The sequence below is a fragment of the Trachypithecus francoisi genome, unplaced genomic scaffold (genome assembly GCF_009764315.1).
Source record: "Trachypithecus francoisi isolate TF-2019V2 unplaced genomic scaffold, Tfra_2.0 Lachesis_group21, whole genome shotgun sequence".
Taxonomy (NCBI): Eukaryota; Metazoa; Chordata; class Mammalia; order Primates; family Cercopithecidae; genus Trachypithecus; species Trachypithecus francoisi.
The window spans coordinates 57925496-57953331 of record NW_022681467.1 but is presented as its reverse complement, the minus strand read 5'-3'; the positions used below and the strand labels follow the sequence as shown (position 1 = coordinate 57953331).

Sequence of the window (27836 nt, the reverse complement as noted above, 5' to 3'; positions counted from 1 at the left end):
CACCGCGCCCGGCCTCATCTTACTGTTTTTATGGAATAGAAACAACAACAAAAATTCACTGTAGAAAAATTCCTTGTAATCGGATCAAGAGAAGCTCTCAAAGGGCAGGTTGCAAAGGCTCCGCATAGAGGTCTGGCAAGTGTCCTCTGGCAGGAATGCACCCGGGCTGCTTTCTCACTGATTGTCTCACGCAGCATGTCCGGGAGACGAGCACAGCATTGCCTGCTTCCTGATCATACTGTGACTGCAGAGACATGGATATGGGGCTTGTCTGCTTTTTACACAACCAACTAGTTCAAACAAAGTCTTGCCCTATGAGCAGGTTTAGGTAACTGATCCTAAGAGCAATAGAAGTATCTGTGTCATTTTTAAGTGGGGAAAAAAAATGACTACTTGACTACTCTCTAACTCAGATACACTGAGTGCATGCAGGATTCGGAAAGCAGCACCTGCAGAATGACAGACTGACAGCAGCTGTGTGCCATAAGGAAAGCCCAGGCATCATCCTGGACCAGGGCCGGGTAATGGTGATGGTTCAGCTTGTCAGGGTGCTACGTGTAACACAAACATATGAAAGATCGTCAATGTGAATTTTAGAACTTCAGGGGAAATGAGTAGAATGTGAGGAAAGGTCTAGAAACCCCAGGTGCCGCTGCCACCACAGCACAGACACAGGTGGTGTATACCAGCACTGGCCAACTGGCCATCAGGCTGATACTGTCCACCTGGCCAAACAGTTGGCAACTGTCACCCAAGCCCCTAATTTTGAATCCCCTAAACGAGTGACCTATGCACCACACAGATCAAAGAGCAGCACGGGCATGTGAGGTGCTTTGGGGAGTCCCCCCTGCAGCACTCTAGAACACATTTAGGACCCAGCAAAAACCCCAGGGAAATGACTTTCTGTGAACAGTGAAGTTTCCTGTATGTGGTCGTCATGGTACAGGTCAACAGAGAACCTGGACCCAGGGAGAGAGAACAAACTACTATGCTGATTCTTTGTAATCCCTTCTTTAACACTGAGAGTTCACAAATCAGGACTATGTGCTGAAGCAAACAAGCAGCTCAGTGGCTGCATGGGCTTGGCAAATGATCTGCTACAGCTACTGTCATTCTGTCTGCTGCTTTACCCCTCGCTCTCAGAATGGTTTGCAAGACAGCATGCAGTTCTCCCAAACTGCTGTTACCCTTGGCAGTGAGCTGCTGTGGCTCTGAGGACAAGTCAAGCTCTGAAACGGGCTGTGGAGATGGAGAAGAGCTAGGGCTGGAAGCAGCGGCTGAGGCTGGAGGGCTTACCAACTTCTCTAAAGGAAGATAAAGGAGAAAGAGCAAAAAGAAAGCACACAAATAAGTCAGGATACACTTGTCTTGTGTCTAGCAAGCTTGGAAAGAGCCAAGCAACCTCTTGTAGGACTCTGTCATACAAACATATTTTAGGAACATAGAGAGCTGGACTGGGAAGGCCACCTGTCACACTAGGAACAGCAACCAAGACAAGCATGATTTGTAGCAGCAAGTGGCCTACAGACCTCACTTAGGGTTCCCTGTCTCACTACTTCATGCTGGATTCTGAGCAAGGGCAGTGGATCACCTGCCAGTTCTATACTCTGAGCCCATCTGCAAAGCTAGGTCCAGGTAAAGGACAAGGTGGGATCTCTCTCTACATATGGAGAATAGAATCATACTCTGGGGTTGTTCAATCTCGGTTGAAACCATTTTTGAGCGAGGCACTTACAGTAGAACAAGGGACATGATGGGTGGGTTTATATTTCACTTCTATGTTTACAGGTTTATAAATATGCAAATAGCTAGACCTCATCTGTAACACTACATATATATCAGCTATTTCTTCTTTGAAGCAGATACACCAGGACTTCCACCTATTTATTTTTAGAGACAGAGTCTCGCTGTGTCACTCAGGCTAGAGTGCAGTGGTGCAATCTCGGCTCACTGCAACATCCGCCTCCCAGGTTTAAGCTATTCTCATGCCTCAACCTTCTAAGTAGCTGGGATTACAGGTGTGTCCCACCACACCCAGCTAATTTTTGTATTTCTAGTAGAGACAGGATGTCCCCATGTTGGCCAGGCTGGTCTCGAACTCCTGACCTCGTGATCCACCCGCCTTGGCCTCCCAAAGTGCTGGAATTCCATGCGTGAGCCACCATGCCTGGCCCAGGACTTCCACCTAGATCCACCCTGACTCTTTGAAGGAATCTTGATTTGATTCTTCTGTTCCAACACTCAGGCCGCTGCCTCTTTTCCTCTCAGTTGAGTAGTTACTAAATGCTCTCACAAGCTGAAGTTGCACTGGGTAATTTACTAAGTGTGCAATAAAACAGTCTACAAGCTGAGCGTGACAAGAATGCATGTCCCCACTCTCAGGCTCCATCGCTCCACTCAGTGACAGTTACACGCAAGGGTAGTTTACCAGACAGAAACAGGTCACTCACCTAGACCCAGGGAGGCGGCATACTGCTGGCTGAGCAGGGAGCTGGCCGCCAGCGGGCCGTAGGGCGCCATCCCTCGGAAAGGGCTGTAAGGCACATGCGGCTGGAAGGGCGAGGCGGAGGCAGAACCCAAGGAAGACTGAACAATGAGACATCGGGTGAGAACAGCGAAGGCCATCCCATCACCCCACACGCCTGCATCAGGGTGCTTGTGCTTGTTCAGCTGGGAAACAAGCACTGTCCCATCAGCCTGCATCCTTGAGATGCTGGAGGAGCCCTTGGGGTACCAGTTTCCAGTATGGTGAGAGCTGCCTTTTCCACAGCATTTCAGTTCCAGTTCCACCTGTCCATGTAATCATGCAATTCTTTTTTCTTTTTTTTTTTTGAGACGGAGTCTCGCTCTGTCGCCCAGGCTGGAGTGCAGTGGCCGGATCTCAGCTCACTGCAAGCTCCGCCTCCCGGGTTCACGCCATTCTCCTGCCGCAGCCTCCCGAGTAGCTGGGACTACAGGCGCCCGCCACCTTGCCCGGCTAGTTTCTTGTATTTTTTAGTAGAGACGGGGTTTCACCGTGTTAGCCAGGATGGTCTCGATTTCCTGACCTCGTGATCCGCCTGTCTCGGCCTCCCAAAGTGCTGGGATTACAGGCTTGAGCCACTGCGCCTGGCTTTTTTTTTTTTTTTTTTTTTTTTGAGACATTGCATTGCTCTGTTGCCTGGGCTGGAGTGCAACAGCGCGATCTCAGCTCACTGCCTCCCAGATTCAAGCAATTTTCCCTGCCTCAGCCTCCCGAGTACCTGAGATTACAGATGCCCACCACCACACCCAGCTAATTTTTATACTTTTAGTAGAGATGGGGTTTTGCCACATTGGCCAGGCTGGTCTTGAACACTTGACCTCAGATGATCTATCCTCCTCAGCCTCCCAAAGTGCTGAGATTACAGGCTTCTTGTCCATGTAATTATAACCCAAATTTCTCCTAACTCAAAGCCATCGGATGGCTCACCACTGCTGCCAAAGCCTGCCCCATGTGATCCCACCTTCCAGGACGGGTGCTCGGCACGGAACCTGGTGCAGTCTGAACCCCAGAGGAGACAGTGAATATTTAAATTTAGAAGTGAAGAAAATATTAATCTGGGCTCCCTGGTGTGAGCATGGGCAAAATAAGCCATAACCCAATAAGCAGTCACGTGGCATCAGACTTGCAAATCTGGTGTCGTACAACAGCAGCATGTAACATCTGGGCATAACCCAAGGGCAAGCCCTGCAGTCCCTGCAGGTATGTTACCCCACTCACAGCAGCTGCTCAGGGCTCAGACTTCTCCAACCAGAAACTAAGGGCAAACGCTATGCCCCAAACATCACAGGTCCAGGAGCATCCACTCACACTACACTACACACGCACGTGCGCACGCCCAGCTCCCCAGGTCTCCTTCCTTAAGAGCCATGAGACACAGCACACACCACCTACTGTGTGTGCTATAAGAATCAACACCTTCCGTGAGAACAGCAATGGCCTAGACAAAAACTAAGCCACTTTTCATTAAAAGGATATTCCTCAGGCCGGGTGCGTTGGCTTATGCCTGTAATCCTAGCACTCTGGGAGGCCAAGGCGGGCAGATCATGAAGTCAAGAGATTGAGACCATCCTGACCAACATGGTGAAACTCTGTGTCTACTAAAAATACAAAAATTAGCTGGGCGTGGTGGTGCGTGCCTGTAGTCCCAGCTACTAGGGAAGCTGAGGCAGGAGAATCACTTGAACCCAGGAAGCAGAGGGTGCAATGAGCCGAGATCACGCCACTGCACTGCAGCCTGGCAACACAGCGAGACTCCGTCTCAAAGGAAAAAAAAAAAAAGAGGTTATTCCTCATATTGAGCATTCTGACAAAACATGCCACCAAGCTCCAAATGGAAACCAGCATCTCTTAGAGTGTGCACAGAGGGACAGTGGCACACTTACCTGAACAATGGCGGGATCCTGCGGGAGTGTGTGCTGAGCTTTCGGAGGTTCACACACAGTGATATCTTTGATGTCACTTCCCCGGAAAATGATGTACTCATAAATCTCCTCTCTGGGGGGTGCAGGCCTATCTGTGGGACGGTCTTCAGTGCCAAAGGACCTCACTTACGAGTGGAGAAAGAGAAACGTTATTGTTGTCCTCAGCCAGTTCAATCAACCCTGACACCACTGCTCCCAAGTCTTCCAGAAGACGGCGGCACTTGCTCAGAGCCACAACACAGCACTCCAGGTCCACATTTCAACAACTACTTAACACCCCAGTTTTCTGTGGACAGTGCTGATAACGCACCAATTGGTGAAGCTCCAGACAACAGACAGTTCTAGATCAGAAAGATGACAAGGAACAATGTCACAGACTGTCTCATGTGCGAACGCACCAACGTACAGAGCTCTCAGCAAAACAAGGCTTGCTTTGCAAGGCCTCCCTGTTCACGTGTGACTCTGTAGATCAAACAGCCAGCTGGCTGCTTTATGCCCAAAGCCTCACCACACATTGCACCTGAGGAGGCAGTTTTCTCACAAAGGAACCTAGATGAGTGCTCCCCTTACCCTTTTAGCCATAGCAAACCTTGGAACAGCTGTAACAGAAAACAAAGGGAGACAGGGTCCCAAGATTGTGGACCTCTGACCCCGGCTTCCACATCTATAAGGAATTCTGAGCCTACTAACCCCTAACCAGCAGGCTTCCAGAGCCCTACCAAATCTCTTTTTAGCAAGCTTCTGGGGCAGAGCTGGGTGGGACAGCAGCCTCTAACTCGTAAGAGCACAACTCCTAACTCCTGGGCCTACTGTGGGCTGTCTCTCTAACTGGGCTCTCCTGTAGTAAGTGTAGTGAGGTCCCATGGCTGCAAGTGAGTGCACAGCCCTGGCATGCTCAACGAGCTCCTGGAGCCACGCAGGAGACACTCCCTGTTTGGAATGAGGGATTCTTCTACACATGGGGCTCCTGTGACCTAAGAAGCGTTTCAGACGCGTCTAGACACTTCAAGAACCCCTGGGAGCCTAGCACCAGATCCAGCACACGTGGGCTTAGGCAGACATGGCTCCACCGGCACTTTTCTCTGAGAGGCAGGGGAAGTGCACTCCCCATCCTCTCTGGGTGATGAAGACAAAGAAACTCTGGACCACCTGCTGTCTCAACAACCTCAGAGATTCGGATTCTAGAGAAGAGCCCCTTTCCTGCAAGTCTCCCAGCGGCAACAGCGGGTTATCAGCGCCCACAGGCGGCTGTCACCAAAAGGTAAGCCCCACAGTGTGAGCGTCAGGATAGAGCAGGAGAACCGTTTACACAGGGGCATCTGGCTGCCAAACGGATGCTTCTGCCTTGGCAGGAGGCTGCATTAGGATGCGGTATTTGTTCAGGATCAAGGCCCCAGCTGTCTAATAGGTTCCAGAAAGGCTTGCAGGATTCGCGTGTTGTGACCCCGCCCCCAGCCTTCGGGAGAGGCCGGGACACTGGCCCCGCCGCCCGACCTCGAGGCTCCCCCGCAGGAATCTCCCCAGGCTGGCGGGGAGGAGGGCCGCAGACGGCAGCCGCCCTGCCCCTCGGAGCTGGCACCTGCAGAGGTGGGCTGGGCGGCCGAGGGGGCGGCGCCGCCGGGGCCGGGCCCGCCCCTCACCAAACACCGCCCGGCGCCCGCGCACAATAACGTCGCCCCTGGAGCCTAGGGAGACCTTTGTGCGGCCGGCTGCTCTGGGGGAGGGCGGCGCGCGGGAGGGGGCGCCCCGGGGGCGTCCGGGGTGAAGGCGCGGGCAGGAGATCTCGGCCCGGGGTGCCCCGGGTGGGTTCCGGGCGGGGTCTGGGCGCCAGGCTCCGGGGTGGTACGGGAGTCTCAACGCCGGGCTTGGGGGCGCCCCGGGGCGGGGAGGGCGGCGCGGGCCGGGGCTGTTGGCGGACGGGGGTCGGCGGGCTCCGCGGGCTCAGGCGGTTGGGGCCGGCGAGGGCGGGCGGCGGCCGCTACCTTTGGCAAGCGCCACGGTGGAGTTGTCGGTGTCGATGGTGTAGAGAATGCCCTCGTAGCGGATCTGCGCCTTGGAGATGAGGCTGATCTTGCTGCCCAGATACGGGGTGCCTGAGGAGCCGCTCATGGCGGCGGCCGGGGTGCGTCGGGCCGCGGGGGGGGACGAGCGCCGGGCCGCGGCCCGCTCCGTAGCCGCGCGGTGGCCTGGCCGTCCGTTCCTGCGCTCCTCCGCCGGCCGCCGCCTCCGCCTGGGCGCCTAGTCGCCGCCGCCCGAGGGGCCTGCGCGGGCGCCGAGGGAACGAAGGAGGGGCGCGCGGCCGGAGCTCTGAGAGGAGGGCGGGGGAGGAGGGGCCGCCGCAGCCACATCCGGGGCCTCGCGCCGCCACGCACCGCCCCCTCACGCTCGCCGCCCATTGGTTCGCCGCGCCCGCCGTCCTTTAAATATGGCCGTGCCGCCAGCTGGGGGACGGGCCCGCGCGCCGCGCCTGCGCAGCAAGGTGTCGCTGGCCGGGGGCGGGTCTCCCCGGCGCTCCGCCCCTCCTCGGCCAGCTCCCGGCGGGCCCCTGGCGGAGCTGGGAGCACGAGACTCGGCGGGCGGGGTGAGGGGTGGGAAGCGGCCCGGGCGGAGCGCGCGTGCGCGTGGGTGGGCGGCTGAGGTTTGCACGCTCCGTGGACTGGGTCGGGGAGGAGCGCCAGGCCCCTCCCCCGCGCGTGCCGGCCCGGGCCGGGACTCGGCGCCTCGAACACTGGGGTTTTGTCCCCTTGGCTTCAGTTTCTCTTCCTACAGAAGTGGGGTCCGGAAGACTCCCCTATTTTGCGCCAGATGGGCCTCTAGCTCTCACCCTCGTGGGGGACCGGGGAGGCGGAGGCACTGGGCGCTGGGTGTTCCCGGGGAGCCCCAGGACTACCCGCCCCGGTGCCCAGGTGCCAGCGGGGGGCGGCCGCGGCGCCAGCTCCCGGGAAGGCGGCGCTTCCGGCGTGGCAGCCTCCAAATATAACATGCTGAGCACACTTTCTCTTTTAATCCTGCCCCTCCTCCCAAAGCCGGCCGCAGCTTTCCATTTCCCTTAAAATAAATTATGAGTGGCTACCGGGGGCCTCGGAGGCCTCCGCTCGTCCCCGGGGCTGCGGCCCGGAGGCCTTGCCCACCTCCCCGGTCGTGGAGGAAGCTCGGCCGCCCTCAGTCGCTTGGCCGCGGGCCCTCCCCGCGTGTACTCTGCGTGATTAGTGACCGAGGGCGCGCGGTGTGTGCTTTTTCTTTGCCACCGTCTTGACTGTGAATATCATCACATCAGGGACCAATATTGGGACCCGGAAAAAAAAAATAGTGGGTGGTGACTATAAAAATGAAATAGGCTGGGCGCAGTGGCTCACGCCTGTAGTCCCGGCACTTTGGGAGGCGGAGGTGGGAGGATCACTGGAGGTCAGGAGTTCAAGTCCAGCCTGAGCAACATGGTGAAACCCTGTCTCTACTCTAAAAATACAAAAAAATTAGCCGGGCGTGGTGACAGGCACGTGCAATCCCCAGCTACTCGGGAGTCTGAGGCAGGAGAATCACTTGAGTCTGAGAGGTGGAGATTGCAGTGAGCAGAGATCTCACCACTGCATTTCAGCCTGGGCGACAGAGTGAGACCCTGTCTCAAGAAAAATAATAATAAATAAAAATGAAATCGAATAAGAAAATATCAGAAGGCGTGGTGGGTGGCTCATGCCTGTAATCTCAGCACTTTGGGAGGCCGAGGTGGGAGGATCACCGGAGGTGAGGAGTTAGAGATCAGCCTGAGCAACATATGGAGACCACATCTCTACAAAAAACCTTTTAAAAAGTAAGGCGACACAGGGGCACATATTTGTAGTTCCAGCTCCTGGGGAGGTGGAGGCAGAGGCGGGAGGATCGCTTGAGCCCAGGAGTTGGAGGCTACAATGGGCTGTGGTCGGACTGCTGCACTCAGGGGTGGCAGCAAGACCTTATTTCTAAAGGAAAAAAGAAAATAACAGTATCGGCCGGGCGCGGTGGCTCAAGCCTGTAATCCCAGCACTTTGGGAGGCCGAGATGGGCGGATCACGAGGTCAGGAGATCGAGACCACCCTGGCTAACATGGTGAAACCCCGTCTCTACTAAAAAAAAAAAAAATACAAAAAACTAGCCGGGCGAGGTGGCGGGCGCCTATAGTCCCAGCTACTCGGGAGGCTGAGGCAGGAGAATGGCGTAAACCCGGGAGGCGGAGCTTGCAGTGAGCTGAGATCCGGCCACTGCACTCCAGCCTGGGTGACAGAGCGAGACTCCGTCTCAAAAAAACAAGAAAATAACAGTATCTTACATGGTGAAAGTATTATTTTGTGAAATATTTATTTCACCTGTTTGTATAACTGTGGCCTTAGTAAGGACCTAAAATATATTTCCGACTATGCTGAGATCTTACCTGCCCTGCAGGATAGGTGCTGTGACTCCCCATTTGACAGAAGGGGAAACAGAGGCCCAGCACGGGGAGTCACACACAGGGAAGTTGCAGTCTGGCCTGGTGGCATCCTCCACAGGCTTGGGGCTGCATCACACTGTCTCTTTTTCTCTTCACAAAGGTGAAGCCAGCCTGCTCCCACCAGAGCCCAGCAATGGCCAGTAAGAGAACAGTGATGGGTTTAAGGAAGAGGACACAGGAAGCAGAAGAGAAGAGGGAAAATTCAGTTTCATCTGCCAAGATTGACCTATACATTCCAGAATTGCTTCTTGGCTCCTGGAACATCGTGTGCAGGAAGAGAACAGAGACAGCAAAGCCATGGAGTCAGCCCAGCTGAGGGAAGATAGGTCTCCAGCAACTGGGTCGCCTGGCCCTGGGAAGCGCCACCCGGGGTAGACAGGTCTCCAGTGACTGGGACATCTGGGAAGAGAGGTCTCCAGCGACCGGGGCATCTGGCCCTGGGAAGCACGACCCGGACTCTGCTTCTCAACATAGCACAGCCTTCCTCACTTGGACATACCGGGTGCACCTGTCAGGAGGAGGTGCCAACCAGGTCTCCTGAGTGACCTGGCCTGGTGATCTCCTGTGGAGTCAAAGTCCTTCTATCCCCCCACCCCACCCCACTTTCCAAGTAAGGAAATCCAAGGTCATAGATCCTATACTTCATGCCTCCTAGTTTCTGAGCCACAAGCTTCTGGCTGTGTTGGGGCTGGGGTGCATGCTTCACTAGCAGGAGCTAGTTCTACCCTGAAAGACGAGCTGGCTTCTGAGCCTCAGGACTGAAAGCAGGGAGGGTGCAGTTCCCAGAGGCCTCCAAGTGCCCGCCCAGCCCATGGGTGTGCAGCTGGTGGCTCCCTGAGAACATCAGCCACCCTGCAAATGCCCAGGAAGGCAGAGGCTAAAAATACACGTAGTGCCCAGGTCCAGGAATGCAGGCCCCGCCGTTCATTCCTTGGTGTCCTGCCCAAAGTGGAGGGCACTTGGGAGAGGTCTGATAAGGCAAGCAGTTGTGCCAGGCCTAAGTCGACCTGGACATTCACTGGCATGGCTTGTTTTCCAGGCTGGGGCACGTGTATCCAATTCCTCCACTATAAGCAGCTCTTTACTGTGCACAGGTCTGAACAGCCCACCCACCTGGTTATCACCAGGCTTTAGACCAGTGAGCCCAAGGATCTAGAGGAACAAGCTGGGGCTTCTGGGAAACCCTGGGCCAGCTGGACTACCTGCCTCAGTTTCTCTGTTTGCCTGCCCATCTCACTGGTGTACTTGAGGACCCCAGAAGATCATGCCTGTGAGGGTAACCAGGGGCTACTCTGGAGGAACATGTAGGAACTGGGTGTGCAGAGGGCACTGGGAGGGCCATAGGGGCAGCTGGAGAGGTTTGTGCTGCAGCCACAAGCCACTCATTGCATTCTCGCTCTGTGTATGTAGGAGCTTGCCGCGGTCCCCAGTGACAGGTGGGAAGACACGGAGGCAGGACCCTGCTCTACGTTGCATCACCCGTCTAGCTGGGGTGGCACAGGCCAGCATCCTGCAGCAGGTAAGGGTGCCCCCCCACAGAAAACCATCATGTGACTCTAATGTCTTCCTGAGCAGGAATGACTGGCACAGCCATTGGTCTCCCAGGTGTCATTGCTCAGCAGGAGCCACACGAAACAGCTGAGTTAATTCTGAGGGGTTAACAATGGGTGGTCCACAGATAAAATAAGTCAGTGGTCTGAAGTGTGGTCGAGTGCTGGTGAGACACGACTCAACCGTCCCCCTCCCCTCATTCAGGATCTGGCACGGGAGAGGGGACTGGGGAAGCCCTGCAGGCCTCAGGCCTTCCTCAGGCCCCCTCCCCTGAGGAAGACCCTCTAACCGCACAGGTGCAACAGCGGCAGCCGGGAGGGAGCTGAGGAGGGCACAGGTGCACCGGGTGAGGAGGCTCAGCGCCAGCTTTGCTAGGAGGCCTTCCAGGCAGGGAATGGGACAGTGAGGCCCAGGGAGGGTGTTCGGGGCACAGGGAACCACAGGGGTGGTTGGACAGTAAGGTGAAGAGGGAGGGTTGAGTCGATCTTGCACAATCAGAAATTCTCTTGGAGGTCTGACCTGCTCTCTTTGAATCCAGTTAAAATCCATTTCCTCCTGCATGGGGCTCTGCAGGGCTGTTTTCCCAGGAGGCTGGACGAGCACCAGTGGGTTGAAGTTCAGGCATCCTCAGACCCTCTTCCCTCTTCCAATCCGTCTCCCCCTCCTGCCTCCTGTCCCCTTTCCACCTCCCTTTCTCCCCTTCCCACCCCAACAGCCGAGTTTCCCGGCGTGATGAACCGTGTGTGATGGGAAGTTCCTTGGAAAATAAAAGAGGAGCGTGTTAAACTCCAGCACCTAGTGGGCACCCTCGGCCCAACTTCCAGGTGCAGCTGAAGGGACAGCCGGACGGAGCTGATGAGAACCTGGGCAGACCCAGACACCAGCTTTCAAAATGTCAGATTCTGATAGGGCCAGCCCTGGCACTGCCACCTCAGAATGCAGGACAAAATGCTGAGAGATCCTGGTGGAACAGAAGACGGCCGTCAGCGGGAGGCCAGTAGCTTTTCTCTCCCGGTGACTGTGAGGGGCCCCTGGGCTTTAGGGGCTCAGGAATGGCTGGAGTGTGTGGCGAACACAGAGCATTCGCCAGCCCTGTGTTCTACTTGGATAGAAAGTAAATGATGAAAGGCCTCTTCTAAGTCAATCCACCACTGTCTTACTAAGTGTCCACCAGTCCAGTCCCACTGTTCTGTGCCAGACCTGGTGCCCAAGCCGGCCACGCATTTCCTCCCCGAACCCCTCCACAGCCCTCCGGATATGGTGCTGCACCTTCCAAGAGGAGGAAACCAGGCACTTAGCCTGGGCTAGGTGACAGCCAGCATCATACGGCCAGCACATGACAGGGCTGGGATTCTTGACTGAGTCTGCCGGCTGCTAACCCTGGGTGCTCAATGTCCGCGCCTCCCCACTGGTGGTCCTCTGTGCTCAGCCTTCAGGTTGGGGGTGGCGGGGGTAGTGAACGGCAGGAGGGGACAAAGCCCAGACGTGATTTCTGCACTTGGAGCTCATGCTCTGCCGATGTCCAGATGGAGACCAACCTGAGGCTGGCGCTGGGCATGAGGGAAGGAAGCAGCTTCTTCTTCAAGGGTCTCTCCTCTTAACATTGTATCCTCTCTTGACTCCATGCAAAGGATGCCGGGTGCGTCCTAGAGAGTTGCCATGGTTACTCAAGAGGCCTACGGGCGCGTCCCAGCCAGGCTGGGCACTTGTCTTTACGCCTGCCTGATGCCGCACGAGCGCCTGCTGGGCAGAGCCACAGCCCGAGAATGAGGTCATGTAAATAAAGGAGCGGTGCAGATGTCGGGAGAGGTGTGCCAGGCCTTCCAAAGCCTGTCCTCACCTGGCAGCGCCGCCGGGGACCCTCGTCCGTGCACCAAGACATCCTCGCTGTCAGATGGAAAGCATTCTGCCAGGGCACGTGGTTATTTTTACTCGCGTTCAGTTCCGACTTGTTAACACCGTAATCCTTTCCTTATGTCGCTGCCTTCACCACCCTGAGCGCACAGGCTGGATTGAGGCTCTGTGTGGCAAGAAATTATGTGCATCGGAAGCCGACAGGCACCCACACAGGCCCACCGAGGCAGACCCTGGCGGTGAAGCCCATAACTGGGTATGTGGCAGTGTGTGCAGCAGAAGGGATAAAGCATGGACCAGGTGAGAAGAAGGCGTGCCAGTGCAGGGTTGCCCCAGGCTTTTCCAATAGGTACCAGGAGCTGGATGGGGAGGATGGCGCCTGAGACATTTCTGGTGGCTCATCTCGTTGATACAGGCAGTCGCGGATGGACACGAATATGTGTTTGTCTTTCCCAAGCACCAGAACATGGAAACCCCATTAGCCCTGGGAGCCTGGTTGAATTCGGGGCAGAGCGTGTTTACAAATGGCCTTCCCCACACACCGTGGAACCTCGCAATCTGGCCCTTCTGTGTTGGGTTGAACCGGAACTCATGCCTTATTTATTTACGTGTCTAACAGCTTTATTAAGGTTCTTTATTTATTACATTCTGTAATATTCACCCATTTGAAGTGTACGGTTCCGGCTGGGCATGGTGACTCATGCCTGTAATGCCAGCACTTTGGGAAGCCAAGGCAGGCAGATCATTTGAGGTCAGGAGTTTGAGACCAGTCTGACCAACGTGGTGAAAACTCCTCTCTACTAAAAATACAAAAAAAAAAAAAAAAAAAATTAGCTGGGCATGGTGGCGCATGCCTGTAGTCCCAGCTACTAAGGAGGCTGAGGGAGGAGAATCGCTTGAACCTGGGAGGCGGAGGTTGTAGTGAGCTGAGATCGCACCACTGTGCTCTAACTGGGGGAAAGAGCAAGACTCCGTCTCAAAAAAAAAAAAAAAAGTGTACAGTTCACTGATGTTTAGTATACCCATAGAGTTGTGCAGCCATCACCCCTAATTCGAGAATATTTTCTGCACCCCAAAATGAAACCCCAGGCTGGGCGTGGTGGCTGACACCTATAATCCTAGCCCTTTGGGAGGCTGAGGCAGGTGGATCACTTGAGGTCAGGAGTTCAAGACCAGCCTGGCCAATATGGTGAAACCTCATTTCTATTAAAAATACAAAAATTAGCTGGGCATGGTGGCATGCACCTGTAATCCCAGGTACTTGGGAGACTAAGGCAGGAGAATCGCTTGAACCCGGGAGGCGGAGGTTGTAAAAAAAAAAAAAAGAAAGAAAAAAAAAGAAACCTTATGCCCATTAACAGTCTTTCTCCATCCTTTTTCCTCTAGTCCCAGGCACCCACTGGTGTCCTTTTTGTCCTGGTGGATTTGCCTTTTCTGGGCATTTCCCGTACTTGGAGTCATACAGTAGACGGCCTTCTATGCCCAGCCCCTTCACATAGCGCGTCTCTTGGTTTCATGGTGCACCCGTTAGGGCTAAATGCAGTGTCACCGTGTGATGCTGCATATCTGTCACCAGCTGATGAACATGTGGCTTGTTTCCACTTTTGAGCAGTTACATATCATGCTGCTATGAACATTTGTGCATGTTTTCATGTGGACATATGTTTTCATTTCTCCTGGGTGCATACCCAGGAGTACAGTTGTAGAGTTATGTAGTGATTCTTATTTGTTTATCTATTTATTTTTCAGATGGAGTTTCACTCTTGTTGCCCAGGCTGGAGTGCAATGGTGCGATCTTGGCTCACCACAACCTCCGCCTCCTGGGTTCAAGTGATTCTCCTGCCTCAGTCTCCCGAGTAGCTGGGATTACAGGCACGTGCCACCATGCCTGGCTAATTTTGTATTTTTGGTAGAGATGGGGTTTCTCCATGTTGGTCAGGCTAGTCTTGAACTCCCAATCTCAGATGATCCACACGCCTCGGCCTCCCAAAGTGCTGGGATTAGGTGTGAGCCACCGTGCACGCGTGCATGTGGTGGTTCTTTGTTTGACAGTGTGAAAAGCTGCCAAATTGTTTGCCAAAGTGGTTGCACCACTTCCTGTTCCCAGGAGCCATGTGTGAAGCAGAAGCCTCACTTTTAAGATACTGGTTGTGGCTGGGAAAGGATGTTGGTGTCTCCATGGGGCTGCTCCTCCGCCCGGGGATGAAGGCATCTCCCTGCTCAGATGAGTGCCTCAGAACCAAGGGTCCACTCTGCCTGACGGCAGCTGCCTCAGGCACAAATGAGCAGGGCGGATAGAGGCTTCTTTCATATGGGCCGGGGTCGGCAGCCCCCTCCTGGGAAGAACAACGCAGAGATGGCGACACATGCAGCCTCCGCTTTGCCAGCCAGCCAGCCATATAAGTTCATGAGAATAGCAGCCATGCACCCTGAAACCCCCAGATCTCACCACTCCAAATCCTCAGTCTTCTTGGTACCATCCCTCCCCTGATGCTTGTCAGACCAGGCATTCTAATTTCTGAATAGTACGCCCCACATCCCCAAAACCTTGAAGTGAATGCACCAAGAAATTGAAAATAACAGCAGACAAAATTCCTAATAGTTGAGTGTGTGCTGGGCATTGTGCTGAGCAGTTTGTGTGTGTGATGTTCAAAGCAACACTGTGGACCAGGTTTAGTGAGTGTCCCCATTTTATAGCCAGGGAACTGAGGACCAGGGCAGTTAGAGAACATGCCCACTGTCCCAGCAGAGCCCTAATACAAACCCAGGTTGATGAACCCATGGTCTTAGGCAAGGTGTTACACATCCTACTCAGGTATTTGCTGAGTGAATAAATGAACCCTGTCTGACTTTCCTGCCTGTCATCAATAAAGGCCAAGTGAAGTCAGGTGCGGTGGCTTACGCCTATAATCTCAGTGCTTTGGGAGGCCAAGGCAGGAGGATCACTTCAGGCCAGGAGTTTGAGACCAGCCTGGACAACATGGTAAGACCCTGTCTCTACTAAAAATAAAATTAGCTGGGCATGGTGGCATGTGCCTGTAGTCCCAGCTATTCAGCACGCTGAGGTGGAAGGATCACTTGAACCCAGGAATTCAAGGTTACAGTGAGCTGTGATCTTGCCACTGTACTCTAGCCTGGGTGACAGAGCAAGATCCTCTCTCTAAAATAAATACATTAATACATAAATAAATAAAAATAAAGGCTGGGTCAGGCATGGTGGCTCATGTCTGTAATCCCAGCACCTTGGGAAGCTGAGGTGGGCAGATCACTTGAGCCCAGGAGTTCAATATTGGCCTGGGCAACATGGTGAAACCTCATCTCTACAACATATACAAAAATTAGCCAGGTGTGGTGGCACTTACCTGTAGTCACAGCTCAGGACTGAGGTGGGCAGATCGCTTGAGACTGGGAGATGGAGGTTACAGTGAGCCGAGATTGCGCCACTGTATGCTAGCCTGGGCGACAGAATGAGACCCTGTCTCAAAAAAATTAAAAACTTTAAAAAGAAAGGCCAGGTGAGAGGGCTGTGGGCTGGTTTCTCCAGGAAGGAGACGCCGAAGAGCTGGAACTGAGGGTGCAAAAGTTAATGGGAGGGTAACACCCATGAGAGGAAACCTGGGGAAAGCGGATTAGGCTGGAGCTGTTGGTCTAGATGTGGACCTGACACAGCACCTGCTGAGCCGAGGGGGAGCTTGGCGCGTTGGGAGGAAAGAGTGTCCAGTACAGGAGCTCTGACGGGGCAGAGGTGGCTGGTCCTGGTACTACTGCCTGACTCAGTCACTGGCTGTGGACACCCCAGCAGGTGCCACCTCAGCAAAATCAGAGGCAAACCCTCAAGGCTCTAACAGCTGCAGGCAGGAAACTGGGGAACAGGCAGGTAACCCCTGGAGAAGGAGCTGGGCAGCAAGTCTCTTTCTTAAAAAAAAAAATCATTTATTTCTGTATTTATTTTTGATACAGAGTCTCCACTCTTTGCCCAGGGTGGAGTGCAGTGGCGTGATTTCAGCTCCTGGGTTCAAGTGATTCTTATGCCTCAGCCTCCCAAGTAACTGGGACTACAGGTATGCATCACCATACCGGGTTAATTTTTGTGTTTTTAGTAGATACGGGTTTCATCATGTTGGCCGGGCTGGTCTCGAACTCCTGGCCTCAAGTGGTCCACCTGCCTTGGCTTCCCAGAGTGCCAGGATTAGAGGCGTGAGCCATCGCACCTGGCCTCTTTCTTTTCTCTTTTTTTTGTTTTTGTTTTTGAGACGGAGTCTCACTCTATTGCCCAGGCTGTAGTGCAGTGGCTCGATCTCGGCTCACTGCAACCTTCGCCTCCTGAGTTCAAGCAATTCTGCTGCCTCAGCCTCCTGAGTAGCTGGGATTACAGCTGTGTGCCACCACGCCCGGCTAATTTTTGTATTTTTAGTAGAGATGGGGTTTCACCATGTTGGTCAGGCTGGTCTCAAACTCCTGACCTCGTGATCCACCTGTCTCAGTCTCCCAAAGTACTGGGATTACAGGCGTGAGCCACTTTTCTTTTCTTTCTTTTTCTTTTTTTTTTTTTTGATTTAGACAGAGGTTTGCTGTGTCACCCGGTCTTGAATGCAGTGGTGTGATCATGACTCACTGAAGCCTTGACTTCTCAGGCTCAAGCAATTCTCCTGCCTCAGCCTCCTGAGTAGCTGGGACTACAGGCATGTGCTACCATGCCCGGTTAATTGTTTTCCTTTTTTTTTTTCTTCCCCCAAGTTTTTGTAGAGACGAGTCTCCCTCTGTTACCTCAGCTTGTCTTGAATCCTCGGGCTCAAGCTATCTTCCTTCCTCAGCCTCCCAAATCACTGGGATTACAGACATGAGCCCTGCATTCCTAGTCCTTTTCTGAAGGGAGATCTGAGTGGTACATTTCTGTGCTGTCCACCCCTCGTGTCCCAGGGCCTTTGTCCCATGCCTGGGCAGGAGCTGCTCCTCCGGGGTCTAGCCCCCTTCAGGAGGGAAGATAGAGCAGGGAGGTGGGCAGATGAGCCCCCACTGCTGTGACCGAGCTGGGGCCCCACCTGGCATGCGTTCCCTCCCTCCTGCACCCTCCCACCTCAGCTGTGGCCACTGCAGGTCCTGGAGGTTCATGCTCCTTCCCTGAGTCCCAGCCACTGGACTTTCTCGGGCTGAGGTGGCCGCGCTTGTCCATGCACAGAAACAACCGGGCCAGGGGGTGCCATGATGCCCAAAAGGGCCCTGAGCACCCTTGGAATCCAGTGACACGAGTGTCCCCCAGTCATGGCAGCATGCGCTGACAGCCTTGCAGTCCCCTGGGGGTGTGGCCTCTTCCCTCCATTGTCAGCCCAGTGTGTCACCGGCTGGGCTATGGTCTGGTTTGGGGTCTGGTGGCCCAGAGAGGATTCAGGACAGCTCTCAGAGAGGAGGAGCCTGTTGTCTTGTTGGGGAGAGAATTCTACACTACAGGATTCTGGGGAACAGCGGGCTCTGGATGGGGAAGGGGGCATCGGAGGGGTCAAATGCTACAAACTCCTCAGCACGTTCTGCACATTCAGTCTCTACCCCCAGCAGGGTGTCCCAGGGCTCCCGACCAGGGCTCCTGACAGCCTAAGCTGTGACTCCACTGGCTGCTGAGCCATCTCTGTGTTCAGCCACTGTGCTGTGAAATCTGGACTTGAACTGGAGCTGGTTCTGCACCCCTGCTGCCTGCCTGCCCTGAGGGCTTCTTGGAAGCCAACACGCGTGCCAGCTCTCACACTTAGTCTTCAGTTGTTTGTTAATTGCCCTCAGCTTGTCATTATCCACCTCTAAGTCAATGCGACTTAGTTAACAACCCTCTAATTCCATTATCCTTCCCCTCGCCACACATTTTAAGAACCCAAATCAGCTTGGGTTGTGGCACAGGGCTGGCCACGGTCTCTACACCCTCTCATTCTCCCAGGTTTTTGCAGGGAGAGCATGAACAGCTGGGCCGGCCAGGCTGGCTGTGCCTCTCGAACCAGGGAGAGTCCTGGTCACTGACCAGGTGGAGTGCAGTCCTGTCCACAAACCTGTCTTGCTGCCTGCAGAAATAGCTGTCTCTGCCCCACCACCTTGCTCAACAGTGACTTGGATCACTGGAGAAGAACATGACCTGGCTTGAAATGGTCATCTGGAGGCTGCCAGCTTACTCCACCCCGGCAGCAGGGTGTAGTCCTTCCTTGGATGGGGATCCAGGTGGCACCTTTCTGCCTCTGCCATGGGGAGGATGCTGGTATTCATCGTAATCCATGCCCTCAGCAATGTCCTCGTGTGCCATTTCGTGAGGAGTCATGCATACCCTTTGGGAAGCTGCCATAGTCCTTGCGTTTGAAATCAGCGTCCACCCCATGCCCCGGTTGGACTGGACATGGGGCTCCCGCGGCATGGGTGTGCTGCCTGGCCATCTCCTTTGTCACCACGGATCGGAAGAGATGGTCACCTGGCCAGGGGAACCAGTCCCTAGGCTGGGCCAGCTAGTTCTGTCCTGGGGATCTGCATTTGGGGCACGAAGGAGGGTGCTGAGACTGATGATGGCGGGTCTTCTCCCGGGAAGGGCACACGAGGCTGGGCTGGAGTCAGGGCCCCGAGCGGCGCCTCTTATGGGGCTGCCGAGGAGCCGGGAGCAGTGAAGAGAGGCAGGCAGTGGGGCCAACATGCCCAGGTGCAGCTCCAGGGGAGGTGGAGGGGGTCCTCCCCGCCTCCCCTTTTCTGAGCCTGAGTCTCAGTCTGTTGCCCAGGCTGGAGTGCAGAGTGCAGTGGCGTGATCACAGCTCACTGCAACCTCAACTTCCCAGACTCAAGCAATCTTTCCACCTCAGCCTTCTGAGTAGCTGGGACTATACAAGCACACACCACCACATCCAGCTTTTTTTGCTTTTTTGAGCGAGAGAGGTGGGGTCTCACTGTTTTCCTGGGCTCCAGGGATCCTCCCACCCTCACCTCACCAAGTGCTGGGGTTACAGGCATGAGCTGCCTGGTCTCATTTCATTGAAAAAAAATTTTTATGCATGCATAGTAGTTGTATATATTCATGGGGTACATAAGGTGCTTTGGCACAGGCATGTAGCATCTAAATAATCACATCAGGGTAAATGAGGTTTCCGTCATCTCAAGCATTTATCATTTTTCTGTGTTACAAACATTCCAATTATACTATTTTAGTTATTTTTTATTTTTTTTGAGACGGAGTCTCACCCTGTCGCCCAGGCTGGAGTGCAGCAACACGATCTCGGCTCACTGCAACCTCCGCCTCCCAGGTTCAAGTGATTCTTCTCCCTCAGCCTCCCGAGTAGCCGGAACCACAGGCATGTGCTACCACGCCTGGCTAATTTTTGTAGTTTTTAGTAGAGATGGGATTTCACCATGTTGACCAGGCTAATCTTGAACTCCTGACCTTGTGATCCATCTGCCTCAGCCTCCCAAAGTGCCAGGATTACAGACGTGAGCCACTGCGCCTGGCTGGTTATTTTTTAATGTATGATAAATTATTGTTGACTGTAGTCACTCTGTTGTGCTATCAAATATTAGATCTGGCCAGGCATGGTGGCTTACTCCTGTAATCCCAGCACTTTGGGAGGCCGTGGCAGGCAGATCACTCGAGGCCAGGAGTTCAACACCAGCCTGGCCAACATGGTGAAATCTGTCTCTACTAAAAATACAAAAATTAGCTGGGCGTGGTGGCCAGTGCCTGTAATCCCAGCTACTCAAGAGGCTGAGGCAGGAGAAACATTTGAACCCAAGAGGTGGAGGTTGCAGCGAGCCAAGACTATACCATCACACTCCAGACTGGGCAACAGAGCAAGACTCCATCTCAAAACAAAAAACAAAAACTAGATCTTACTCATTCTATCTATTTATATTTTTGTATCCATGAATCATCCCCACTCCCCAACAGCTCCCCCCACCCCCACCCCCACCCCCACCCCCACCCCCACCCCCACGCCCGTATTTCATTTCTGATGTCAGTTTCTGGAGCCCATTGTGTGTGCAGCTCTTGGCCTTTGGCAGCCTTCATGGCAGGTGAGGCACTCACGACAGATCCCCCCAATGGAGCTGGCATGAGGGGCTGTCTGTTCTGGGGCCAAATACCCTCCTGACCCCTAAACACCCACAGCAAGAAGGGCCATCTTTCACTTCCGGTTTGCCGTTCTTCCTTGTCCCAGCCCTAGGAATTCTACAGCAGCCCTGCCCCTGTTGTAAACTTCAGTCCCCAAGAGATATGAAAACTGTCTGAGACGCTGGGGGAAGGGCAGAATTCACGGTGGAATTCACTCCTCCCCCATGCCCAGGATGGACAAAATCACTGTGATTGGCTCAGATGTGGTCATGTGATCCCAGCCTGGCCAATGGGAGGATGGCCTGGGACTTTTGCTGCCCTGCAGGGATGGAGCTTCCCCCCTCCCCACCTCCACCTTCTTTGGGCTGCCTGAATGGCAGCTGCAAGCCTGGAGCTGCTGGGAGTAGGTTGTGGGGGATGTTGCCCCAAAGTGGACAGAGACAGACCTCCAGAGGCAATTTGGAGGCTAAATCCACCTGTGCCCTTGTTGCATTCTTCAGACATGAGTCAATAAGGGCCTCTTTTTCTTTGAGATAAGTCTTGCTCTGTCATCCAGGCTGGAGTGTAGTGATACAATCACAGCTGACTGCAGCCTCGACCTCCTGGGCTCAAGGAATCCTCCTACCTCAGTCTCATGAGTAACTACGACCACAGACATGTGCACCATGCCAGCCACCATGCCTGGCTAGATGGGATCTCACTATGTTGCCAACCCCTGGCCTCAGGTGATCCTCCTGTCTCAGTCTCCTGAAGTGCTGGGATTATAGATATGAACAATCCACCCAACCATCTTGTTGTTGTTGTTGAGACAGAGTATTGCTCGATCATAGTTCACTGCAACCTTGATCTCCTGGGCTCAAGCAATCCTCCTGCCTCAGCCTCCTGAGTAGCTGGGACTACAGGTGCGTGCCATGGCACCTGGATTTTTTTTTTTTTAATAGAGATAGGGTCTTGCTGTATTTCCCAGATTAGTCTTGAACTCCTGGGCTCAAGTGATCCTCCATCCTCAGCATTACATGCACAAACCACTGCACTGGACCTAATGTCATCTGTTGAAGAGCAAACGTTTTTTAATTTGATGATCTCCAACTTATCTATTTTTTCTTTTGTTGCTTGTGTTTGATGTCATATCTAAAAACCCATTGCCTAATCCAAGGTCTATGCCTATTTTCTTCTAAGAGTTTTACAGTTTTTGCCCTTACATTTAGGTCTTTGATTAACATATTAGACCATTCCTACATTGCTTTACAGGAATACCTGAGACCGTAATTTATAAGAAAATAAGTTTAATTGGCTCACAGTTCTGTAGGTTTTAAAGGAAGCATAGCAGCATCTGCTTCTGGGGACACCCCAGGAAGCTTCCAATCATGATGGAAGGAGAAAGGGGAGCAAGCACATCACATGGAGAGAATAGGAGCAGAGGGAAGGAGGGAGGGGGGAGGACGTGTCACACACTTTTAAATGACCAGCTCTCACAAGAACTCACTGTCACAAACACAGTACCCAGCCATGAGGGACCAATTAGGAGGTGTTTGGGACCCATGACCCAAACACTTCCCACCAGGCTTCCCTCCAACACTGGACATTACAATTCAACATGAGATTTGAGCAGGGACAAATATCCAAACTGTATCATTCAGCCCCGACCGCTCCCAAATCTCATGTCCTTCTCACATCGCAAAATACAAACATGCTTTCCCTTATACTTCCTCGAAGTGTTAATTCACTACAGCTTTTTTTTTTTTTTTTTTTTTTTTTTTTTTTTTTACTGAGATAGAGTCTCATATTGTCACCCAGGCTGGAGTGCAATGGCGCGATCTCAGCTCACTGTAGGCTCCACCTCCTGGGTTCACGCCATTCTCCTGCCTCAGCCTCCCAAGTAGCTGGGAGTACAGATGCCTGGCTAATTTTTTGTATTTTTAGTAGAAATGGGGTTTCACCATGTTAGCCAGGATGGTCTTGATCTCCTGACCTCGTGATCCACCTACCTCGGCTTCCCAAAGTGCTGGGATTACAGGCGTGAGCCACCGTGCCCGGCCTCAGTCAGTCACTTCTTGAATGCTTTGCTGCTTAGAAACTTCTTCCAGCAGATACTCTAAATCATCACTATGAAGTTCAAACTACCATGGATCCCTGGGGCATGAACAGAATACAGCCAAGTTTTTTGGTAAGGCGTAACAATGGTGACCTTTGCTCCAGTTCTCAATAAGTTCCTCATTTCCTTCTCAGACCTTGGCAGCCTGGACTTCATTGTTCTTATCATTATCAACATTTTGGTCACAACCATTTAACTTGTTTCTAAGAGGTTTCAAAGCTTCCTTCATCTTCCTGTCTTCTTCTGAGCCCTCCAAACTCTACCAACCTCTGTCTGTTACCCAGTTCCAAAGTTACTTCCACATTTTCGGGTATCTTTATAACAGTGTCCCACTCCTTGGCAACAATTTTCTGTATTAGGCTGTTCTTGCATTACTATAAAGAAATACCTGAGACTGGCTGGGCACTGTGGCCCACGCCTGCAATCCCAGCACTTTGGGAGGCCAAGGCAGGTGGATCACGAGGTCAGGAGATTGAGATCATCCTGGCTAACATGGTGAAACCCTGTCTCTACTAAAAATACAAAAAATTAGCCAGGCGTGGTGGCAGGTGCCTGTAGTCCCAGCTACTTGGGAGGCTGAGGCAGGAGAATGGCATGAACCCAGGAGGTGGAGCTTGCAGTGAGCTGAGATTGCACCACTACACTCCCCGCTGGGCGATAGAGCGAGACTCTGTATCAAAAAGAAAAAAAAAAAAAAGAAATACCTGAGACTGTGTGATTTTTTTTTTTTTTTTTTGAGACAGAGTCTTGCCCTGTCACCCAGGCTGGAGTGCAGTGGCACACCAGACTGGAGCACCAAGCCATAAGAGATCCACCCCCATGACCCAAACACCTCCCATGAGGCCCCACCTCCAATGCTGGGGTTTACAATACAACATGAGATTTGGACAGGTACAAATATACAAGCTATATCAATGAGTTTTGTGTTAATTTTTGTATATAGCATGAGGTAGTATCCAACTTCATTCTTACGCATGTTGATATTCAGTTTTCTCGGCACCATTTGTTGAAAAGACTGTTTCAAGCAAGTTCCCATTGAATGTGCCTGGTACCCCTGTCAAAAACGAGTTGCCCATAAATGTGAGAGTTTCCTTGTGGTCTCTGTGTTCTATTCCATTGATGTACATGTCTATCCTTGTTCTAGCACCACATTGTCCTGATTACTGTAGCTTTGTAGTGAGTTCTGATATTGGAAAGTATGAGTTCTCTAATTTTGTTCTTCTTTTTCAAGATTGCTTTGTTTATTCTGGATTACTTGCCTTTCTGTATGAATTTAAGGACAGTTTGTCAATTTCTGCAAAGAAGGTAATTGGGAATTTGATAGGGATTGTGTTGAATCTGCCATACCAGTGGCATCAGGGAAATGCAAATAAAAACCAATTTGGGCAGTAATGTCATCTTAAAAATATTCAGGCTTCTAATCCATGAACATAGGATGTTTTTCCATTTCTTCAGGTCTTTAAAAAATTTTTTCAACAATGTACTGTAGTCTTCAGAGTATGCGTTTTGCACTTATTTTGTTAAGTTCACTCCTAAGTATTATGGAATTTTTCTCGTCGTCTCACTTTTGGTTTGCTGGTTGCTGCTGTATAGAAACACAATTGATTTTCATATCTTGATCTTATACCCTGCAGCCCTGTTGTACTCATTTGTTAGCTCTAATAGTTACTATTTATTTATTTATTTTGGGACAGGGTCTGGCTCTGTTACCCAGGCTGGAGTGCAGTAGTGTGATCACAGTTCACTGCAACCTTGAGCTCCTAGGCTCAGGTGATTCTCCTATCTCAGCCTCCCAAGTAGCTGGGACTATAGGAATGTGCTACCATGCCTGGGTAATTTTTTATTTTTATTTTTTATAGAGCCGGTGTCTTGCTATGTTGCCCAGGATAGTTTTGAACTCCTAGGCTCAAGCAATCCTCACACCTCAACCTCCCAAAGTGCTAGTTCTAATATTTTTTCAGTGGCTTCCTTAGGATTTTCTATGTAAAAGGTTATGTCATCTGCAAATAGAGATGACTTTACTTCTTCCTTTTCTTTTCTTTCTTTTTGAAATGGAGTTTCACTCTTGGTGTCTTGTTGCCCAGGCTGGAGTGCAGTGGCGTGATCTTGGCTCACTGCAACCTCTGCCTCCAGGGTTCAAGTGATTCTCCTGCCTCAGCCTCCTGAGTAGCTGGGATTACAGGCATGCACCACCATGCCCGGCTAATTTTGTATTTTTAGTAAAGATGAGGTTTCTCCATGTTGGTCAGGCTGGTCTCGAACTCCTGACCTTGGGTGATCTGCCCGCCTCGGTCTCCCAAAGTGCTGGGATTACAGGCGTGAGCACTGTGCCCAGCCTACTTCTTCCTTTTCAATATAGATGGCTTTATTGTGTCTTCTTGCTTAATTGCCAAGTCCCTCTCTTTTTATAGATGGGGCTGAGAGAAGAAAAGTGACTTTCTGGGTTGCTCAGTTGGGGACTGGCAGTTGGGACTGATGTGCCATTGAGTAGAGGCAACTGCTGCCTCCCTGGCCATTCCTTCCCCACCTAGGTTATTGCCTCTTGCTCCTGGGCCTCTCACTGGGGTCCTGGAACTCAGCACAACAGCACATGTAAGGCCTTGTGTGGCTATGGGGATGGGGAGGGCCCAGCATCCTCCAGCGTTTCCAGGAAAGCCTGTAAGGATCCTGTCTCCCCATAGCAGGACTCCCTGGAGTCTTCCTGACCTTGATGGCCTCCTGTGGTGAGAGGCTGGCTCTTACGAGCACATGGCAGGCTAGGTCTTCATCAGCTTTACAGGCACGAGCTACCGCACCTCACCAAGACTGCATCATTTATAAGGAAAGAAGTTTAATTGACTCATGGTTCTGCAGGCTTTACAGGAAGCATAGTGGCATCTGCTTCTTGGGAGGCCTCAGGACGTTTCCAGTCATAGTGACAAAAGAAGTGGGAGGAGACACATCGCACGTGAGAACGGGAGCAAGGCTGGTATGCAACATACTTTTAAATGACCAGATTTCATCAGATGGCAAAACCAGGTGCCCCCCCAGATGCCACTCCACAGGATGGAGCTCCCTGGAGTGCTGGTTACTTCTGTGCCCGAGTCAGTGGGCTGTCTCTCCTGGAAGCCAAATCAGGGTAAGAAGTTGACTTGACCCTGATCCCAGGCAGGTAGGGACCGGCAGGTGCATGGGGCAGCCTGATGCACTCTCCCCTCAGGGCATCCAATGGCAGTAGAGTCCAGCCAGGCACCCGCCTGCCTTCCCAGGAGTCCCTCTTCTGGGGCTCTGTAGATACCCCTCACTCTGGGAGGTACATGATGAGGGAAACCAGGCTGGGGTTGCCCTCATGGAGCATCCAGTTGAGAGAGGGAAGGAGAGGTAAACCAGATACTCACCTGGCTGACTAGTGATGGGCAGCCAAGCAAGCACATAGAAGACAAGGAGAGGGTGCATGAGGCCTGACCCTACAGGGACCCCAAGGAAGTGACAGCTGAGCCCCAAATTGAAGAATGCATGGAGGTTAATGAGGCAAAGACAGGAAACTGCATGGCAAAGGTCCTGTGGCACAAGGAAAGATGGCACCTCTGGGGAGCTAGAAGGAGACCAGAGTGGCTGGAGGGGCAGGGATGCAGGTGGCGTAGGGTGAGATAAGGCTGGGAGGGTTAAAGTGGGGGCACGGGTATGCGTGGGCCAAGGAGAGACTGGGCAAGAGGCAATGGGGAGCTTCAAAGGGTTTGAGTGAGGCCCCTTATGTCTGAAGACCAGGCAGGGACATCTCTGCAGAATGCATCCCAGAGCAGGCCCAGTCCCCAAGAAGAGCTCAAGCAGAACACTTTGTCTTTTTTTCTTTTTTCTTTTTTTTTTCTGAGACAGGATCTCATTCTGTAGCCTAGGCTGGAGTGTAGGGGTGTGGTCACGGCTCATTGCAGCATCGACCTCCTGGGCTCAAGCAATCCTCCTGCCTCAGTCATCTGAGTAGCTGAGACTGCAGACATGTGCAACCATGCCCAACTGATTTATTTATTTTTTTGAGATGGAGGTTCACTTTTGTCGCCCAGGCTGGAGTGCAATGGTGCGATGTCGGCTCTCTGCAACCTCCACCTCCCGGGTTCAAGTCATTCTCCTGCCTCAAACTGCCATGTAGCTGGAATTACAGGCGCCCACCACCATGCCCCGCTGATGTTTTTATTTTTGTAGAGACGGGGTCTCACTATGTTGCCCAGGCTGGTCTTGAACTCCTCGGCCTCCCAAAGTGCTGAGATTACAGGTGTGAGCCACCACGCCTGGCCTCGTTATCTTAATGATTAGAACATTGCCAAGTCCACAGAGGCTCAAACATGGCTGGTTTATCACTCTGGTAGTGAGTCTGTGGTTCAAAAGCAGCATTAGCCTCTTGAATTATTTATAAGCTAAATGTGGAAACATGAAGAATTTAAATAACAGTGTAAGGTTATTTGTAATTATGTCCAGAAATAAAGGTTACAGGCAAGAACTTCTAGAGAACAAAGAGAAAGAGAAAAGTAATGTGAGAGAGATATTTGGATAAAGGTCTTTTGGGGGTGTAAAAGACAAAAACCCAGTCCTAAGAAAATAGGGTTGAACTGATGTTCAGCTACACACGCATCTATCCATGCATCCAGTCACGCATCTACTCATTTGTCCATGAATTCGCTTATCCTTCTATTCATGCATGTATCCATCTATCCACCTACCCACCTATCTGTTCATTCACCCATCCATCTGCCCGTCTATCCATCCATCCATCCATGCATCCATCCATCCATCCATCCATTTCTATTATTAATTCATATATTTATGCTTTGTGTTGGGTCTGGAAACACAATGAAAAGCTGAACACAGCAGGGCTCTCCCTCGCGGAGCCAGCAGAGATCAACTGCGGCCGGTGGCAGACACCAACGTACACCCAAGCGTGTGCTTAAGACGGGGTAAGGCTTCTTGCTGGGCAGGTGCAGGCTGCAGGGAGGTGGGAGGAGCAGGATGGGGGCGCTGCTCCCTCTAGGAAGATGAGAAGACCTCCCAAGGAAGGAGCGGATGTGATCCCAGCAGATGCAGACCCTCCCCACACTGGCCTGTCCACTCCTCCTCCTCCTCCATCTGGGGCCTTTGCTCAGCCCATGGTCCTGTCTGGAAAGCCACCTCCCCTCTACCTGGCTGATTTCTGCCCGTACTCCCACCTCTTCCAGGAAGCACTCCCTGATTGGTATCCGCAGTGACCTGAGTTTCTCAGAAATGCTAAGAACATTCACTGTTTGGACGAGGGAAGCAATATTTTTTTTTCCTTCACATGCACTGGATGACTTCACTGTGTTTACTGTCTTTGGTTTTGTTCTGAAGTGGTTGTAAAAGTTGGGCCAGTAATCATTCCT

At 52.5% G+C, this 27836-nt stretch overlaps 1 protein-coding gene and 1 long non-coding RNA gene across 12 annotated transcripts in view; one reads left to right on the top strand and one right to left on the bottom strand.

The window, feature by feature from the left end:
- Positions 1-6795, bottom strand: part of LSM14B (LSM family member 14B) — a 13557-nt gene extending 6762 nt beyond the window's left edge. For 2 of the 8 annotated variants that reach the window (XM_033186980.1, XM_033186983.1), the window contains exons 1-3: positions 6429-6794; positions 4408-4571; positions 2451-2586 (exon numbers count right to left, since the gene is read on the bottom strand). In XM_033186980.1, the coding sequence (XP_033042871.1) occupies positions 2451-2586; positions 4408-4571; positions 6429-6555 (427 nt within the window). In that variant the 5' untranslated portion in view covers positions 6556-6794. Of the gene's footprint in view, positions 1-1187; positions 1305-2450; positions 2587-4407; positions 4572-5748; positions 6008-6428 lie in introns of those variants that run through there. The other 6 variants (XM_033186979.1, XM_033186978.1, XM_033186977.1 and 3 more) reach the window with 6 other exon arrangements.
- On the top strand, positions 5951-27836 carry LOC117069035. Of its 4 annotated transcripts, XR_004431355.1 has the most exons (6): positions 6053-6248; positions 9009-10223; positions 10319-10427; positions 25321-25585; positions 27300-27395; positions 27654-27836. It is a non-coding gene; the product is annotated as an uncharacterized LOC117069035 (long non-coding RNA). The 4 variants fall into 4 exon arrangements; XR_004431356.1 differs by lacking the exons at positions 25321-25585; positions 27300-27395; positions 27654-27836 and adding an exon at positions 11175-13096 and having other exon boundaries at positions 9009-9518; positions 10003-10223; XR_004431354.1 differs by lacking the exons at positions 6053-6248; positions 25321-25585; positions 27300-27395; positions 27654-27836 and adding exons at positions 5951-6033; positions 11175-13096.